The sequence below is a fragment of the Lotus japonicus genome, chromosome 5, assembly GCF_012489685.1.
Source record: "Lotus japonicus ecotype B-129 chromosome 5, LjGifu_v1.2".
In the NCBI taxonomy this organism is placed as follows: domain Eukaryota; kingdom Viridiplantae; phylum Streptophyta; class Magnoliopsida; order Fabales; family Fabaceae; genus Lotus; species Lotus japonicus.
In genome coordinates, this window is record NC_080045.1 from 55993938 (window position 1) to 56011752 (window position 17815).

The 17815-nt window shown below is 35.5% G+C and overlaps 2 protein-coding genes across 4 annotated transcripts; one reads left to right on the forward strand and one right to left on the reverse strand.

Moving 5' to 3' along the window:
* Positions 1–1087: 1087 nt before the first annotated feature.
* On the reverse strand, positions 1088–11266 carry LOC130718616 (uncharacterized). The gene is made up of 27 exons (XM_057569233.1): positions 11022–11266; positions 10712–10901; positions 10499–10623; positions 9699–9815; positions 9282–9428; positions 8387–9063; positions 8105–8226; positions 7927–8018; positions 7508–7727; positions 7344–7410; positions 6459–6607; positions 6277–6350; positions 6029–6193; positions 5849–5920; positions 5604–5705; positions 5415–5504; positions 4806–4881; positions 4589–4685; positions 4400–4469; positions 4137–4316; positions 3911–4033; positions 3738–3821; positions 3200–3384; positions 2972–3110; positions 2806–2865; positions 1867–1971; positions 1088–1418 (listed from the first exon to the last, which is right to left on the reverse strand). Exons 1-27 carry the CDS (start codon positions 11109–11111, stop codon positions 1305–1307), a joined length of 3732 nt encoding a protein of 1243 aa, XP_057425216.1. The 5' UTR covers positions 11112–11266; the 3' UTR covers positions 1088–1304.
* A 2433-nt stretch (positions 11267–13699) lies between these two features.
* LOC130720887 (putative pentatricopeptide repeat-containing protein At1g68930) lies at positions 13700–17562 on the forward strand. 3 transcript variants are annotated; one of them, XR_009013270.1, is made up of 3 exons: positions 13700–16011; positions 16331–16930; positions 17052–17562. XR_009013270.1 is itself a non-coding variant. In XM_057571591.1 (2 exons), the coding sequence occupies exon 1, from the start codon at positions 13774–13776 to the stop codon at positions 16006–16008; it is 2235 nt and encodes a 744-aa protein (XP_057427574.1). In that variant the 5' UTR covers positions 13700–13773; the 3' UTR covers positions 16009–16011; positions 16331–17562. The 3 variants fall into 3 exon arrangements, 2 of the variants coding, with proteins under 2 accessions (XP_057427574.1, XP_057427575.1); XM_057571591.1 differs by having other exon boundaries at positions 16331–17562; XM_057571592.1 differs by having other exon boundaries at positions 16402–17561.
* Positions 17563–17815: the final 253 nt, after the last annotated feature.

Sequence of the window (17815 nt, forward strand, 5' to 3'; positions counted from 1 at the left end):
TATACTCATTTCTAAGTAAGAGTAGAGCGCAAACATGGTTTCCGTGCATCTTTATCCGAATATATATATATATAACAATGATTCTTGCTCAAGAGGAAGAACTCGAGACGCGAATGGACTGAGGTGAGATTATGGGGTTGGGTGCACGAGGTTCGGCTCTTGTAGTGTCGTTGTTGTGATAACATTTGGGTGAGAGGACATGATGGATGAGCTTGTTGTTGTAAAGGAGACATTCAAAGGGAAGTGGACATAAGACAAGCTTGAACGATGGAAGAAACCATAAAAAGACACACTGAAGAAAGGAGGACAAGAATAAGCGATATGGCAACACAGAGAGTGAGGAAGGGGAGACGGCGGAGTGAGGAGATTGGTATAGCAAGTTAAAGGTGCTTTGGAGACTCGAACTGAGAGGGTTTAACATGGAGGATGTCAAAGGAAAGGATGGGTCCTACCGCAAAAAAGGTATGAGGTTTGCCAAAGAACAATGAGCAGAGGCTGAACATGGTTGAGCGATGGAAGACATATGACAAAACAAAGGTGGTGCCGCCCAGGCGAATACGATACACATATACTGATATACAGACAAACAGAAAGGCAAATCCAAAATCCACTCAACAGAATCATAAGTCTGGCTACATCATGAAGATTCACAAAATGCAAGCCGAGGAATCAAGTCATAATGGAGACAGAATCAAACTGACTTCAAACATATTTAGTCATCAAAAGTAACGAGTTTCATGCACGGACTGAACTAATACAAACTGCAGGCATATAACCATGCCTAACAAAATAAATGTGCATTCAACCATAAACAGAAACTCAATCCTCCAATACTTTCGCGAACATTCATGGAATAGATCTGCCGGGAATTTTCCCTTTGGCAATACAAATAATACGCAATTTTTCTTTATACTCTGTAAATAACAAATGTAATCCCATAGAATTTATTTATGGAATTAGCACAATTATGGAATATTTTATGTGACATAAAAAGCTAGGTAATTTACAAAGAGAGGACCCAGAAAAGGGCACCCCAGAAAGCCAATGGGGAAGATCAAGGGTAGAAGAAAAGATTGGAACAGCAGGGTACCTATAAAAAGCTTTATCTCATTGAAAATTGTCATACTTTTACTATAAAAAAATTTGGAGGCAGTACAGAGGAGGATGAGGGTTGGAGGAAAAAGGGAAAACCTATGATATAATACAAAAGAAGCCTGATCAATGATATAGTTTCCATATCAACTGTCACACCATTAGGTGATAGAAGAATAACCTAAGAAAGAAATGCTATACAGAGAGCAGCTTTACATGAAGTAGCTCAAAGATCTCACTTTCCTCGATCCACCTTCTCCATAGAGGTCATTCCACTGTTGAAGCTCATTCATATTTGTTGAGTCGGACGACACGCTTGCACCCACCTGCATAAACAAAAATATATGAAATATGTTATACATTACCCTTACAGGTCACAAAAGGACACTTATTATGCAATACGCGACAAGGAACTGTGCTAGTAAATTGTTTCGGGGAAGCTTTAAACACAAGCAAATGAACCAAATATTATGTTTAGGTCTTCCTTTGTTCAAAGGCTCAGGTTCAGACCTATGTGCCTAATCTGATTTGAACCAGATCTCTAACTTGTTGAGGTTCATTTCAGTTCTTCAAACCAAATTTTATTCAGCACACCCTAGTTTAAACAATAGGCTGAAAATGCATTTGACAATTTTACACTTACACTCTCAGTAGGTTTTCATCTACAATAACAAGTGCCAGAGCAAAGATCACATCTGTTTGTTATAAACCCCAACCACCCGTAATAATACCGTTTTTAAAAACCTTAAATAAGGAAAAAAAAAATGAATGTACCTGCTCATGTGCATATCTAAAATCTTCCATCTTCAAGGCCCGAATGTCAGCACTGCTACACAATCCAGGTAACGGTTTGTTCTCAGCCAATGCCAAGCTTCTCTCCTGAAAGATATTTCATGTCAAAGTGAGAAAGAGAATACTGAGCCCTGAACTACCGGGTTCACATATCAATGTCATGCATGGGTACATATTAGTAGAGACTATTAAAAATGAAGACTTCATAGACCCCGGCCCTTCTCAAAATCGAACTCTCTACATCACACCATGAACTATCAATCACATCATCTATTGATTTGACACTTTACCAGTACACATTATAGAATAGACGAAGTTCTTTCTTCTAATAGTATTATTTCATTTTAACAATAATTTGTTGAAATAATAGAATGAGAAGAAACATAAGTTTGACCGCGTTATATTTTGTTGAAAATAAGGACAATATATTGTAATGTATTCTACTCACAAAGTTCAGGTCATGAAAATTTCAAACAGTCAAATTGAATTCAGTTCTTCTACGAGAGAATTTTTCAAAAGCTATAATCCAGTGCATGAAGCATTGACAACTTGAATACGTGACTCTAACACTCAGTTTTATCTTTGAAGGTAAGAGATCCAACAGATCTTGAATCTTGATTGACTCAAACAATTATCTAATACAGAGACCATAGCAAAATCCAAAGGGGATGAAAATTTAACACATCAAGTAAAATTAACAATGATTAATTAAAAAAAACAGTATAAAAATTTAAAAGGGGAAAATACAACATTTGTATATTATTCTATCAAGGAAATTTTTTCTATTGGTAGGGGCGAATGCCCATTTTGGAATTTCATAGTTCCGCCCCTGTACAGCTGAGTAATGAATCTTAATGCAACTCAGTAGAACAAACATAGGATGATAGGAACCCAAACCAACATATAGATATAAAAACTAACCTTCTTTTCCTTCTCCAAAACCTCTCTTATTGGACAGTGAGCTGCTGTGACACAAAGATTCTGCAATCAAAAGGTAACTATGAGAGTGTTTTATATAGAATTAGAAGCTACCTTCTCCAGCAAGCAAGAATGGATGTCTAAGATATGAAGAAACTAGACTGACAACCTTTAGGTCACTTCCTGAATATCCATCAGTCATATTTGCTATAGCTTCCAAATCAACATCAGGTGCCAACTCTTCTTTTGATAAAATGACTCTCATAATTTTTTCTCTGTTTGTTGCATCTGGCAAGTTAACCATCAACCTACAATTTTTTTAAGACCATGAATTAGAATAGATCTCATCTGCAAAACATGAGATACAGGAAGCCAAAGTCAAACATAACATGTTTACCTTCGCGGAAGCCTCCTAATAACAGCCTCATCAAGATCAAAAGGTCTGTTTGTTGCAGCGAGAACAAGTACACGCTCTTTATCTTTGGTACGCAGACCATCCCAGTTAACCATAAACTCATTCTTCATTTTACGCATAGCTTCATGCTCACCCGGATTTTCTCGTCTCCCTAACATACTATCAACCTGCCACAAGTACCATAGTAAATCAAACACAGATAACTAAAAGGCTCAAAGAAGGCAATCAAGTAAAGGGAGATGGCAAAAAGGAGGTCATGTACACATCATCTAAACAACTGAGCCTACTAAGCAATTGTGTGTTTCCATGTCAAACAGATATGCCATATAAGCATGCCATGTCAATAACAACTAGTTACCTGAGCATAACACACCACTCTCAAAATGATTATAAAAAAATTACAATTAAGAAACAGACGAACATTTACTAGGGAAAAATGGTCAAAATGTAATGAAAAATAAAAGTTTAAAACAAAGGATAAGGGAACTTCAAGAGAAGATACATGATATATTATACCAACCTCATCAATAAAAATAACGCTGGGAGCAATTTTGCTTGCCAGAGAAAAGACTGCTTTGACATATTTCTCCCCTTCACCAAACCACTGCAACAAACAATAATATATGTTTGTCAGTAAACCATAAAAGAAAAATAAAATAAATAAATAAAAGTTTCAATTGGCAACATTAATACCTTTGAAGTAATGCTGGACGTCGAAATGTTTATAAAATTTGCTCCAGCTTCAGTAGCTACAGCCTTTGCAAGCATTGTTTTTCCCGTGCCAGGAGGCCCAAAAAGCAATATTCCCTTGCAAGGCTATATAAAAAGTAATTGCAATAAGGAGCTAAAACCACGGCATGATCTACTTAAAACGTGTTCCACAAATCATTTAAAGGAACTAAAAATAAAATATTTCCACCTTAGTCAGCTGTCCTTTGCAAAACAATTCAGGTCTCTGAAGGGGAAGCATGACCAGTTCCTTTAAGGTGTCCTTTACATTTTCTAAAGCTCCAATGTCTTCAAATTTGACCCCGATATCAGTTGGTGGAATAACATCTCCAAGCAGTTTTTTCTCAAATTCATTTTCAGTCACCACATCCTGGAAAAACAATTTAAAACATATGTATAATCCCATAGATCAAACTGTGAGTGTAAAGAAACCAGATGTGACCCAGTCAGTACCTTCAAAGATTTTTTTAAGTTCTTGTTTTCATTTTGAGCACCTTGTAGAATGTTAAACCCATGATTAATGCTGCACAAATGAAATGTAAAATAACGTGAATATAAAAAATCAAAAGTTTGAATTTTTTTATATTTAGCTGCTCAACTTATTAGGGTTGACATTATGACCAAAAAATGACAGAGAACAACCTTTCCGCAGATATCACCAACTTAGAATCCTTCATAGAAACTTCAGATGAATGCATAAAATGGTAACTTAAAGCCCAGCCAATGATCTTCTCCACATCTAGTAAAGGAGTTCACAAGATTATCAGTAATATAATAGCCAATCTGAATATTTCATATCTGGTAGGAAATATAACTTCCAAAACATTCAAAAAAAAATAAAAAATAATAAACAACTGACTTTCAGTTGTTAGAGTTTGATCTTTGATACAAAGAGTCTCAAGGTCAGGGCAACCCAGTCCAATTCTGTTGAGAACCTGAATCATTAGAAGAATCTCATAAGAAGTTTGACAAATGGCAAGGCAAAAAGTATTTTTAATATTTTGAATAAACCTAGACCAAAGTCAGAGACATGTCAGAATGAGGATCTCCATGTTGTTTGAAGAAAAAAATAATCAAGTGGGTTATTTTATTGTTTAACAAAAAGGTTTCTGGATATCTGGTTGTGGTCCTAGCCCCTAAAAGAAAGGCAATGCAGACCAAACAACAATGAATATGGACGACCTGGAAAGATAGTCTAAAAAAGCGTGAAACAAAAATGGAATTATCCATGTAAAGTATAAACAACTTGTACAATGAATTTCAGAATTGTTAAGCCCACTAGTGAAAATTCCAGAAACCAAACCAATGTGATGTCGTACTCCAAAGCCACACAATAACTACTAATATCATTAGCATCCAAGAACAACCACAAAATTGACAACATCCAGAAACACAACAGGAAGAAGCATAGAATAATAAAAGAATAAGAAGAAAATAAAAAATTATCAGGAGATGTTGCCAGGCTCACCAAGCGAATATTGACAATGTTAGACTGAGCTCTCATTGTTTCAACATCGCGTTCTAATTTCTGCTTCCAATCTGAGAGTAAAGCCTCATCCTGTACAATTATGGAAGTAAAACAGATAGATCAACTGTACATAGCAACAGTTTTAATTGAATTTTAAAATTTGCCTTAAAATTTAATCTAAAAAGATACCTGTGGCAATTGTATTGTCAATTTGTTTGGGAAAAGGCGATTAAGTTGCTTCATTGCTTTGGAAGTTTCTTTGCTCTTATCATGTAGTCTACTGAAGTTATCCTAAACAAACCAAATTGGACAGATTGATAATTAATTCTTGAAAGTAACAGAAACAAGACAATATTGCATAATGATAGAGACAAATATTTAGAAATCCATGCATCAAATCAAGATATAAAGGGCAAGGCCAGTGTTTATTATACCGGAAAAGCAAGATCAAGTAGAGCCGTCTGATTGCTCCCAAACTTTGTGAACAGAAGACTGCCAGACTGGGTCTGGAGGCATAAAGAGGCGGTCATCAGATCAGTACATAAGCAAAAAACTTACTCTAACCACAAGACCATTACATCAAATGCTTACTAAAAGATATAATCAAACCATACCTTCTCCTTACGATTGTCTTGCTGGATGTATGAGCCAATTACTACAACATTCTGCGGCAAGCTTTCAAATTTACTTTTCAAAACTTCTGAGTTCCCAACAATTGCCTTCTCTATATCTTTAATGAACAACACTAGCGATCCACTTTTACTCATATTAGAGGCAATCTATGTAAACAACAGCAAAGAACAGTGTTAACAATACTTCATGAATAAAGAGAACTTTTGGATAAGTATAGAGCTGGGACCACCTCAAAGATTTCATTGATCGCAATTTTGTCACATTCATCTCCTCCAGAAATATCTACAAGTTGTAAATGATTTGCTGCAGTAGAAATCATCAATAAATTTGTAAGGCATGCCAAAATTATAACATATGATATGTTAATGTGCAGCCAACGGAAAAGTAGCTCAATCAAAGATAGAAAATTACCAGAACAAAAGAAGCCACGATCATCTTCGCAAAGGCCTCCAAGATCATTACCGTCTGAAATCGACTTATCAAATCTAACCCCAATTTTCGAAGACCCGTTATCTTCAAAAGCAAGCAGAACCTTACCCCGGGAGCCATAGCTGGGTCCCCTGCTCAATATAGCAGAAGAGTAATTAATAATTACAAACAAGAACAGAAAATAAACTAAATGATAGATATAAAGAGAAATTGTAATAGGGAATATAGAGGGAAAGAAGAACTTGCGGGCGACTAAAACATCCATCAAAACAGAAACAATGAAAAATACAAATTTCAAATAAATAAATTGGAAGGCCCACATAACATAAATTGAACTCACTTAATAGCCATGAGCAATGCACCAGAGAGAAGCCATAACAAGAATGCTAACCAAGGTAAATCTAGAGCTTAAATCATATGCACTCAACTAAATTTTTTTATAAGCTCGACTCCAATTAAATAATAGGAAAGAGTTACAACATGTGTAAAATAGAATTCTATATGAAGATAATCATTCCAAAAACGATTAAAAAATATAAATCATAATCACATATACCATAAAAGGAAATTTTATTTCCATGTCTCTTCTCCCGGTTCCTATCTAAATGACCAAACATCTGAGCTGATCGAAGTGAAACAGCTCCAAAATGGAATATTTCAGAAGTTATAATAACTACAAATAAGGGCACTTCTGCCACTAAAACCTTATTACACGTCATAAAAACGTCACAATCATGTTTAAAGCCTATTAGAAGAAAAACATTATGAAATATCACATCTCTATTATTCTCTACACAATCAGATCAATATTCGGTACTCAAACTGTAAAAATATTACAAATTCTAATTCTTCAATATCACAAATTACCTTGAAGGATAATTTTGTAGTGTTGAGACAGCAGAAGGAACGTTCCCAACAAATTTTACCCGATCGCCTATAAATTATGTTAAACCTCATAATACATTGCAGATTAAGAGAATAGGAAACAAATTTGAAGGTAGTAGCTGATTTTTTAGGACACAACAGTATACCAGTTTTAAGAGTACTGCCTTTTGATGATGCAGTAGAAACCTCTTGCTTCAGCATAGCCTGGGAAGTTAATGTGGATCCACCTATGATTTCGGCATTAACACTAGAAGCTGGTCTCTTATGCTGTACTGTGGCAGTATGGGTACTTCTCTTAGTGAACACATACGGCCTGTCAGGCCTTGAACTTTCTTTAGCGGAATCAATTTCCTTTGATGGTGATGTCTGAAAAATCAACCGCACGGTAAAAACAATTATGTGTGTATTATTATGAATTATTAATGCTGGTATTGCAAGAAACCATCACAACAGAACCCAACAGATAGAGCAATGAAAGACCAGGAAACAGGAAAGAGTCATGAAATTATGGTACAATCCTACAATCCATAATGGTAATAAAAGAAGAATATCTTAGAAAACATACACCAGGCAGTGAAAGAGAATCCAAAATCAGCAGCCTTGCACCAAAATGCTTTGCAAGTGCCTTGGACAAAGTTTCCTGATATATTTCCGAACCTACACAAGAATCATATAGAATGATACCACTTTCTAGTAACAAAAAATAAAGATATCAAAACCATAAACAAGAATAACGGAAATACCTGTAGGACCAGATAATAGTATCTGTGGACACACTGATGGCAGGTCTGAAACAAATTTTCCAAAGCCATTGCACTTCAAATGAATATAAGTAGAAGCAATCAAAACATCCTTTGTTGTATCACTGCAATAATGCAAAACATCATAAACAATTATCATAAATTAATAAGAAAGAATATCAAGGTAGCTGTAGCTTATGGTATAACTGAGAGCCCACAAGAGCTACTAATAGTCAAGGTAGCATATAGGTAGATAAATTAATAACAGGAAGCAATTATTTGCACCTTAGATAATATGGAAAACTTTCAAATGAGACATCAATATTCTCAGGATTAATAATTCGCTGTTGTAAACTGTCCCTAAAAGCTTGCTGCCTAGTTGAGACCAATGTTGGCGTATCAACATCTTTAGAGAGTTCTCTTAACTCTCTTTGCTCTTCCATTATCTTGGAAAGGCTAGCACTTAAATCAAATTCAGGACATGGGCCAGCAAACATGCACAGTAATGGCCTCAAGCTGAAGGTAGCAGAAGCAGTAATCTTCCCAACATCTGCATCCAAATTGACATCATCGGCTTCCATAGCATCAAGCTTAGAATTTTCATTATCGGTGGTAGATGATGCAACATTTTTCTCAGCAGAAAAATCTCCAGCCAGTTCATCACTACTGATTATATCCTTCATTTCAATGCCAGGAATATCATCTTCATGGCCAGAAGGTAGTGATGAAACTTCATTGTTCTGTTGCACATTCTTGCCAGCTTTAACAGGAGGTGGAATGAGAGATAAATCTTCAAGATTAGCTAAAGAGGCCAACATTGGAGCTCCAGCAACAGCTGACGCATCTCCAGATCTAGCTTCAACCTGCGTTCCATTAACTGGAGAACTTTGGGCTTCTAAAATACTCACAGGAGAAGGTTCACTAGCAGTAGCAATACTATTACATGTGAGCTGCTGAAAAATCTGTAATCCATGCTAAGGAACCATAGAATATCATTGAAGAAACTTAAGAATGAAAAACATAAAGCAGTATATAATGTGACATTGAAGTAGAACACATGACTAACTGGCTTCCACGCAAAGGTGACAACACACACACACACACAAATTAAGAAAGAAAAAAGAAGCAAGCAGGAAAGAAAAGGAAAAATTCTACCTAGGAAGCCATAAGTAAAGGATACATAAGCATGCTTGCCAGAAGAAGCGAAGACAACCTCATCACCCCCACTTAAAATCAGACGGGCATTCTTTCGATAAGTCTTTCCATTAACTTGAACGGTGCCTTTACCCCCTGTTATTTCCAGCAGTGCAACAGATGAACCTTCACGCTGTGCAGAATACAAATGAAAACTGTGATCAGTAATTTAAAAAAACATAAAAGTGTTCCACAGTAACTTTCTTAGGTTGGGATGATCTTAAAATCATCTACTATCTACCAAAATAAAACCCATTCTTTTCAGTAATATCTTTCACCAAACATCTAAAATTTATTTGAATTTTCTGAGAAATGACACATTTATCATGACAGAGCTGTAAAGCAGATGGACCACATTCAGCTGGTCGTTTTACGTTTCAAAAGATAAAAGAGCGAACTCTACCTCAATGTGGCTCAACTTGCACAAAACAGTGCTAACGGTGGGATCTTTAAGCGATAAATTACATTGGCGACCTTGACCAACAGTGTAGACAGGACCACACATGACTAGATGAGGATTCTGGAGAAGCATGAAAAACAAAACGATTAATTACAAACCTACAACAGAACCATCAGAAATGGAGGAGTTAATAAGACTGAGAAGACTGAAGCATAAATCAGCTCACAGTTCTCCTAATTTCAAGCTTAAGATAAATATTAGATTCATCAAAGCAAGAGTGAATGAATATGAATCTCCTGTCTAACATACAAATATGGATCTTCTCTTGCTGGCAATGTACAATAAGAAATTTAAATTTCCTAAAGTTACAGAATAAAATTGCCCAAAACACTGGAGTCATTCCAATCCCAGTACTTAGGGGTAATGCGCCCAACACACTCCTTGTTTGCAAATTTAAATCCCCATCCCTTACCTTATGCATTGCTCTAGCACCTGACACTCTTCTTTTTTCTGATAAACTACACCTACTCCTCCCCACACATGAGGCAAACAGGAAATCTAAGTCCTATGCAGAAACAATCACATATCTTATACAACAACAAACAGCAAAAAAGTCTAATCCTACTGAGTGAGGTCGTCTAATACTGGAATATAAAAACTGTACACCAAAATCACTCATCTCGGAACAAAAGTAAAGTCCAAGAATCAAAATTTGACCATGCACCATCTCCAACAATGAGAAACAGAAGTACTCTGACACAATCAACAAGCATGCAAACATTCAACTAAGAGTAGAATTCGACCTGAGAAGAAGACTGAGAAATGAGCTTTCCCCACGCAGCCCCAGGGCTCGATTTCGGGCTGCGTTTCTTCAACCGACCAGGCTCCACCGCCATGTCAGCCACCTTTGATTTCTCCGCAGATTCACCTGCAAAATTCACAAATCCAATCAATCCAGAAACCGCATGCATGCATAACCAGTCACCGAATCAATGAAAAAACACGAAAAAGATTACCTGGAGACTGAGGCGGCACCGAATCCTCACCTTGCACCGTCACAGAAGGAGACTCCTCATCAGCCACCGGCACCACCGCATCCGCCGCCTTCAGCGACGGCGTTTCAGTCAGATCAGACAGCCGCAGCACCGGTTCACCAGATTCATCGACAGGGGCAGGCGGGGTAGTGGATGATGCATCCTCTGAGACCTGGTAATCATCATCAGAAAGAATCGATCAATAATTGAAACAAAAAGAAACTGGCATACCCAGATGATGAATTGGAAAATTAAAGAGATGGGGGGGAGAGAAATTGGAAAAAGATTACACCTTGGATCGTTTGGAATTGGTAGGAGAAGAGGATGGAGGTGAAGGGAGAGAGCGCTTGGAGGAAGAGGAACTGCGTCTGGTTTCAACCATGGTGGAGAGAGAAAGAGAGAGAGAGAGAGGGTTGAAGGTCTGCTCAGGTGACAAGAGAAACAGAGAGAGAGCAGAGAAAAACAGATTGTGAGAATGAATGAATGATGGATTGAGAGAGAGAGTGAGAGATTGTGTCTCACCTGTTTATATGCAGGGGAGAATGAACCAAACTGAATGAATGTATATCAATGTATGTGAATGAATTTCAAAAAAAAAAAAACCAACAAAAAAAAAGTAGAATTAATTAAGATATGGTGATTTTTTTATATAAGGAAATTAGTTTTTCTCACTTTTAAATTTTCTAGGAATACACAAAAAGGGAAAGAGAGAGAGAGAGGAATAGAGGTGGGAAAAAGAGGCTTATGGGTTTTGGGGTGAGTGGCCAGTGCAAGTGGGAATTGGAGTAGGAATTGGAATAGGATTAAGATCACATCACTAATTTGGAGGATACCTACCTAATATGTAAATATTTGATGGGATGAGTTGGGTAGCTCACATGGTTGAGATAAGGGTAATTGTCGGTGAAAGGTCAGGGTTCGAACTCGATGTGAGATAATTTGTATTAATTTACTAACAACTAACATTTACCTATAAAAAAAATATAAATATTTGATTTTGCTTTTTGTAAATCACATTAGGATTTTCCATATTTTAAATGGAAAAGATTAGTCAATATATAAAGTTCTCAAGCACTCTTCCGACATTTACATTAGTCGGGATGAGTTTTAGAGACGTTAAAAGGTATTTTATCTTAAATATTAAGTTTGAAGTCAATTTTCAATATTCACAAAAAGAAATATTGTAATTTAAAAAAGTTAAAAAGCTTATATAAATTTAACATGAATCATAGAAATTAAATTAAATTTGATATGAAAATATTTGAAGGTGGCAATGAGTGAAATTGATGGGAGAAGTTGGAGGGAAGAAAGAGAATCCACTTGAGACATAACGGAACAGGAGTGTGTGTGTTTGTGTGAAAAGAAAAGACATGCATGCTGCCAACTAGACAGTGAGTTGCAGTTACATGCTATGCTAGTACTACTTACAGAGTCAACTCAACGGGAATCTAATCTAATATTTCTATTTTTGTTTTTAATTAAATTGTAACCCACCAGCACACACATAAGCAACGTTGCACTTTTTTATATCACCTTAATAATTACCTACTATTTTTTATTATTAAAAAGTATTTTTTAATCTCTCAGGAACATGTTTCTTGATTTATTTTCTCATTAAATAATAATACTCATTGACTACATAACTCCATTCTTTTTTCTTTTTTTGAGAGTCCTCTATACATTTTTAAGCATTGATATTGATACATATATAATATAATATTTTATTTTATTATATAATATAATATTATACGATTAAAAATTAAAATAGCAGTATAATATTTAACTGATGATGTTTTCCAAATATAACAAAAAAAGCCTTTTTGTGGTAAAAAAAAAATACTAATTGAATGTACTAATCAACTATATATATATATATATTTTTTGGAAATGCAACTATATATATTTGACTTGAATAATAATGAATGAATTTTTACAATTATAAATTAATTTAATTATATTATATGATTAAAAAAAGAAATGAGCAGATAAGTATCTATATACAGAGAGAGGTTAATTTCTATGCACTGACAGTGTAAATAAGTTTTACACAATCATTAATTGCATTCTTCCATTTTGCTAGCTCATAATTAATTTTGAATTTAATAATATTTAAAATAGAAAATGAAAGGATGTGATTGAATGACTATGTAAAAAAATTTACAATATGAGTGCATAGAAATTAATCTCATATATATTGAAAAAATTAAATTTATAAAGTACTAATGAATATATTAATTAAGTTTGAATACATTTATGACACTTCATCTCTTTTAACATATCAACTAAAAACTATTTTTTTTTGTGTGAAAAGGAAGATGAACATATCGTCTCCAAGAGACAAGAGTAACTCTATCAAGTTGATTTCAAAAAAAAAACTCTATCAAGTTACTCTATATAAAATCTTCCTCTTTCAATTTTGTGATGGACTAGTGTTTTTTTTTTGTACATCGCAAAGATAAATTGTACCCGTAAAAAATTGATATATGGATCTCCCTCTACTCAATTCATATGTTACTGAGCTCCTACCACTTGAGTTATCCTACGGGGACTTGGTTGACTAGTGTTTCTAATAAACACCCATCCTTCTTTCAATTGAATTGATATTTTTATTAAAAAAATAATTAATTATTAATGATAATATCACTTCCAAAAAAATGATAATATCATTTTATATATACTACTCATTATATTAAATTTATCATCTTGAAAATTAAATATTAAATATTCATATGAAGTACAGTTTTTATATATAACACATATATTAAATATTAAAGTTAAATTTTTTATAAGGTGCTATTTGTTAATAAATATTTTAAAATAACAATGTATTTTAAATTATAATTTTTGTTTTTTGAACCTAATTATACTTTATGTTTTTTTTTTGAAACTCTAATTATACTTTATGTTACTTGCATTTAAATGTATTTTTTACATATATAAGTCAACCTTTGTATTCAGAATAGCAGATAGCAATTTATGTTAAAAAACATGAACTGATAACACACCCCAACACTAAAACACCTTCCCCAGCCAAACAGAAGAAAATGAACCCTTGTTCTACTAATCACTACTGTGCATTGCTCAAACTTTGCTGTGAAACCCGCAACCTCACTCGCACAAAGCAGCTCCATTGCCTCATAATTACGTCCATTCCAAACCCAGAAACCATTCTCTTAAACAACCTCATCAGTGCTTATGGCAAGCTCACCAGCATCACCTATGCCCGCAAGGTGTTCGACCAAATGCCTCACCCAAATCTCTACTCTTGGAACACCATTCTCTCCGCCTACTCCAAGCTGGGTCGTCTTCATGAGATGGAGCAAGTGTTTAATGCAATGCCAGCCCGTGATGGGGTGTCGTGGAACTCGCTTATTTCAGGCTATGCTGGTTCTGGCTCCCTTGTTCAGTCTGTCAAGGCTTATAATTTGATGTTGAAAGAAGCGTCGTTCAATTTGAATCGGATTACGTTCTCGACGATGGTTATACTTGCATCCAAACAGGGTTGTGTTCATTTGGGAAGGCAGATTCATGGGCAGGTGGTGAAATTTGGTTTCCTGTCGTATGTTTTTGTTGGAAGTCCTTTGGTGGATATGTATTCGGAAATGGGACTCATATCTTGTGCTAGGCAGGCTTTTGATGAGCTGCCTGAGAAGAATGTGGTTATGTATAATACACTGATCAAGGGGCTGATGCGATGTGGTAAGGTTGAAGATTCTAGGCAATTGTTTTGTGATATGCGAGAAAGGGATTCAATTTCTTGGACATCCATGATTTCGGGATATACTCAGAATGGATTGCATAGAGAAGCGATTGATTTGTTCAGAGAGATGAGATCGGAAATGCTAGAAATGGATCAGTACACATTTGGAAGTATGTTAACTGCCTGTGGTGGTGTTACGGCTTTGCAAGAAGGCAAGCAAGTTCATGCTTACATAATTAAGACTGGTTATAAGGATAATATATATGTTGGTAGTGCTCTTGTTGACATGTATTGCAAGTGTAGAAGTGTGAAATCAGCAGAAGCAGTTTTCAAGGAGATGAGTAACAAGAATGTTGTCTCTTGGACTGCCATGTTAGTGGGTTATGGACAAAATGGTTATAGTGAAGAAGCTGTTAAAATCTTCTGTGATATGCAGAAGTATGGGATTGAGCCAGATGATTTCACCCTTGGAAGCGTTATTAGCTCATGTGGAAACCTTGCAAGCCTAGAAGAGGGTGCCCAATTTCATGGCATAGCTCTGGTTTCTGGCCTGATATCTTTCGTTACCGTTTCAAACGCTCTGGTTACATTATATGGTAAATGTGGAAGCATTGAAGACTGCCATAGACTATTTAGTGAAATTACCTTCAAGGATGAAGTCTCATGGACTGCTCTTGTGTCTGCATACTCTCAGTTTGGTAAAGCCAATGAGACAATCAGGTTATTTGAAAGCATGCTAACCCATGGTTTAAAACCTGACAAGGTTACTTTTATTGGGGTTCTTTCAGCTTGCAGTAGGGCAGGGTTAGTGGAAAAAGGAAATCAGATATTTGAATCGATGACTAAGGAACACGGAATTATACCAATTCAGGATCATTACTCCTGCATGATTGACCTCTTTAGTCGAGCTGGGAGGTTAGAAGAAGCAAGGGATTTTATAAATAAGATGCCTTTCCGTCCTGATGCAATTGGTTGGGCAACATTGTTAAGTTCATGTAGATTCTATAAGAACATGGAGATTGGCAAGTGGGCAGCTGAGTTTCTTCTAGAATTAGAACCACAAAATACTGCTAGCTACATCTTACTTTCAAGTATCTACGCAACTAAAGGAGAACAGGAAGAAGTCGCCAAATTAAGAAGAAGGATGAGAGACAAGGGTCTGAGAAAAGAACCGGGATGTAGCTGGATCAAATATAAGAACGAAGTGCACATTTTCTCTGCTGATGACCAGTCAAGCCCATTTTCAAAGCAGATATATTCTGAGCTTGAAAGGTTGAACTACAAAATGATTCAAGAGGGATATGTTCCTGATATCAATTCTGTTCTGCATGCTGTTGAGGATTCAGAGAAAATAAAGATGCTCAATCACCATAGTGAAAAACTTGCAATTGCTTTTGGGTTGTTATTTATACCTCCTAGTCTTCCCATACGAATATTTAAAAATCTGAGGGTTTGTGGGGATTGCCACAATGCTACTAAATACATATCGAAGGTCACCAAGAGGGAGATTCTTGTAAGAGATGCTGTGCGGTTCCACTTGTTTAAGGATGGAATGTGTTCATGTGGGGACTTTTGGTGACAGGTCAATACTAACAACATAATATTCTTTTATTTTATGTAGTGAATTTATTCCTATCCATAATATATACAAAAGAGAAGAAATTATGAGAACTTATTTCCAAACGTGTCCTCATCATGTTCAACCAATCCAAAGTGGCAAAATTTTCTTCAATCCTTCCTTCCTTGCGTTCCATTTGATTGCTCTGTTCTTCAAGTTACCACTTTCACACATGTAAAATATCATTATTTTTCTACTGATTCACTAGAAAACTTACTATGGATGTGTAACTCTTTGCTCATGTCAGAATTTTCCTAATCATGATATATATGATTCTTACCAGGTTAAATTGGCTAACATGTCACATTCTCAAGCTTTTGTCTTATGTGTCTTTTCTTCATGAGTTTGGCGTAGGTGTTGCAACCTCAACAATACTTCCCTCAAACAGTACCAAAGCATACTATTGGCTGAAGAGATATCAATAATGCAACTCGACTCCAACTGATCAGAAGCAATCCATGGTTTCTTGCTGCACATGACTTCCCACTCACGTTTTCTGGCAGCAATGAACACAAGGATGTGCTACTAATTTTCAAATTTGAAATTCAAATTTTCTGGCTCCCCTTCCCACCCATCTTCCAGAGGTCTGTCTTAAAAGAAGTCAGTGTTTCAGGAAAGTGCATCATCTTTACAGGGCTCCTCCTCCTTCTTCAATGGAGCACATCATTTGGCTGCAAAATCTTCAAGCCCAAGCTCATTTTTGTGCAGCACCCACTTCTTCAATCTCATTTGATCAATGAATCAATGCATTCTTCCTTCTTCATCATGCAGACCTTCAAGACGCAGTCTCCAACCGTCGTGCATCTTCCTTCCGCCTCCAAATTAAACCAAGCAAACCCAAAGCCGTTTTCAAACCCTAACCACCGCTTAACTTGGGTTCAAGGTTTACTCACCTCTTCTTTAGTGGTTGTTGGCATAACTTAGTTTCTGTTCTTCATCTCACGGTATCTATATTGGTTCATTTCTCCATTTTTCTTATACTGTGATGTTATAAATATTGGTAGTGATTTATCCGTTGATAAGCTTTAGTAAGGAAAGAAGAGGTGGCTTGTCGTAGCTAATGGAGCTGATGATTTTGAAGTTTTAAGGATTTTTCATTGTAGAATCCAACCCATGGGTAGTGGCTTGCCAGGCTTGGCAATGGAGAGAAGAAGAGTAAAGGAAGAATGAGAAAGGAGTGAAGGTAAAACCGACAACTGAAGCTAAGTTTATTTTCCACTTTGCTAAGTTAATTAAGCTTATGAAACCAAGTTGGAAACCTCAGGCAAACTGCTTTTGTTGAGATGTTTCTTAACATGTGTGATATCTCCATATGGATTTAATCGGAAGGGATCCTAAATTTCACTCTCCCAAAGAGATACATCTAATAATGAAACTATAGGACTGTTAACGTCACTCTGGAAAAATGTTTCTTTTTTCACTTTTAACCATCAACCAACAGATGTAGGATTCCATTTCCATATAAGGGTGTCAGTTCACAAATTAAAGATGTAATTGTGTTATCAATTTTATAGAGTTGTTAAAAATTTACTATAGATTCTTCCGTATTGAAATTATTTATTTGTAAGTTAGTTTTATTAAACAACACTGATTTAGTAAAACATATAACATTATTTAAAGTATAAAAATTTGATAATAAAAATATGATGTACAAAAATTAGAAAATATTAATAATATATAATACTTATGTTTAAATTATTGGGTAAAAAGCTCCAACAGGGAGGAATATTTTACATGAAAATATTTTTATGTGAAATAGTTTTAGTAT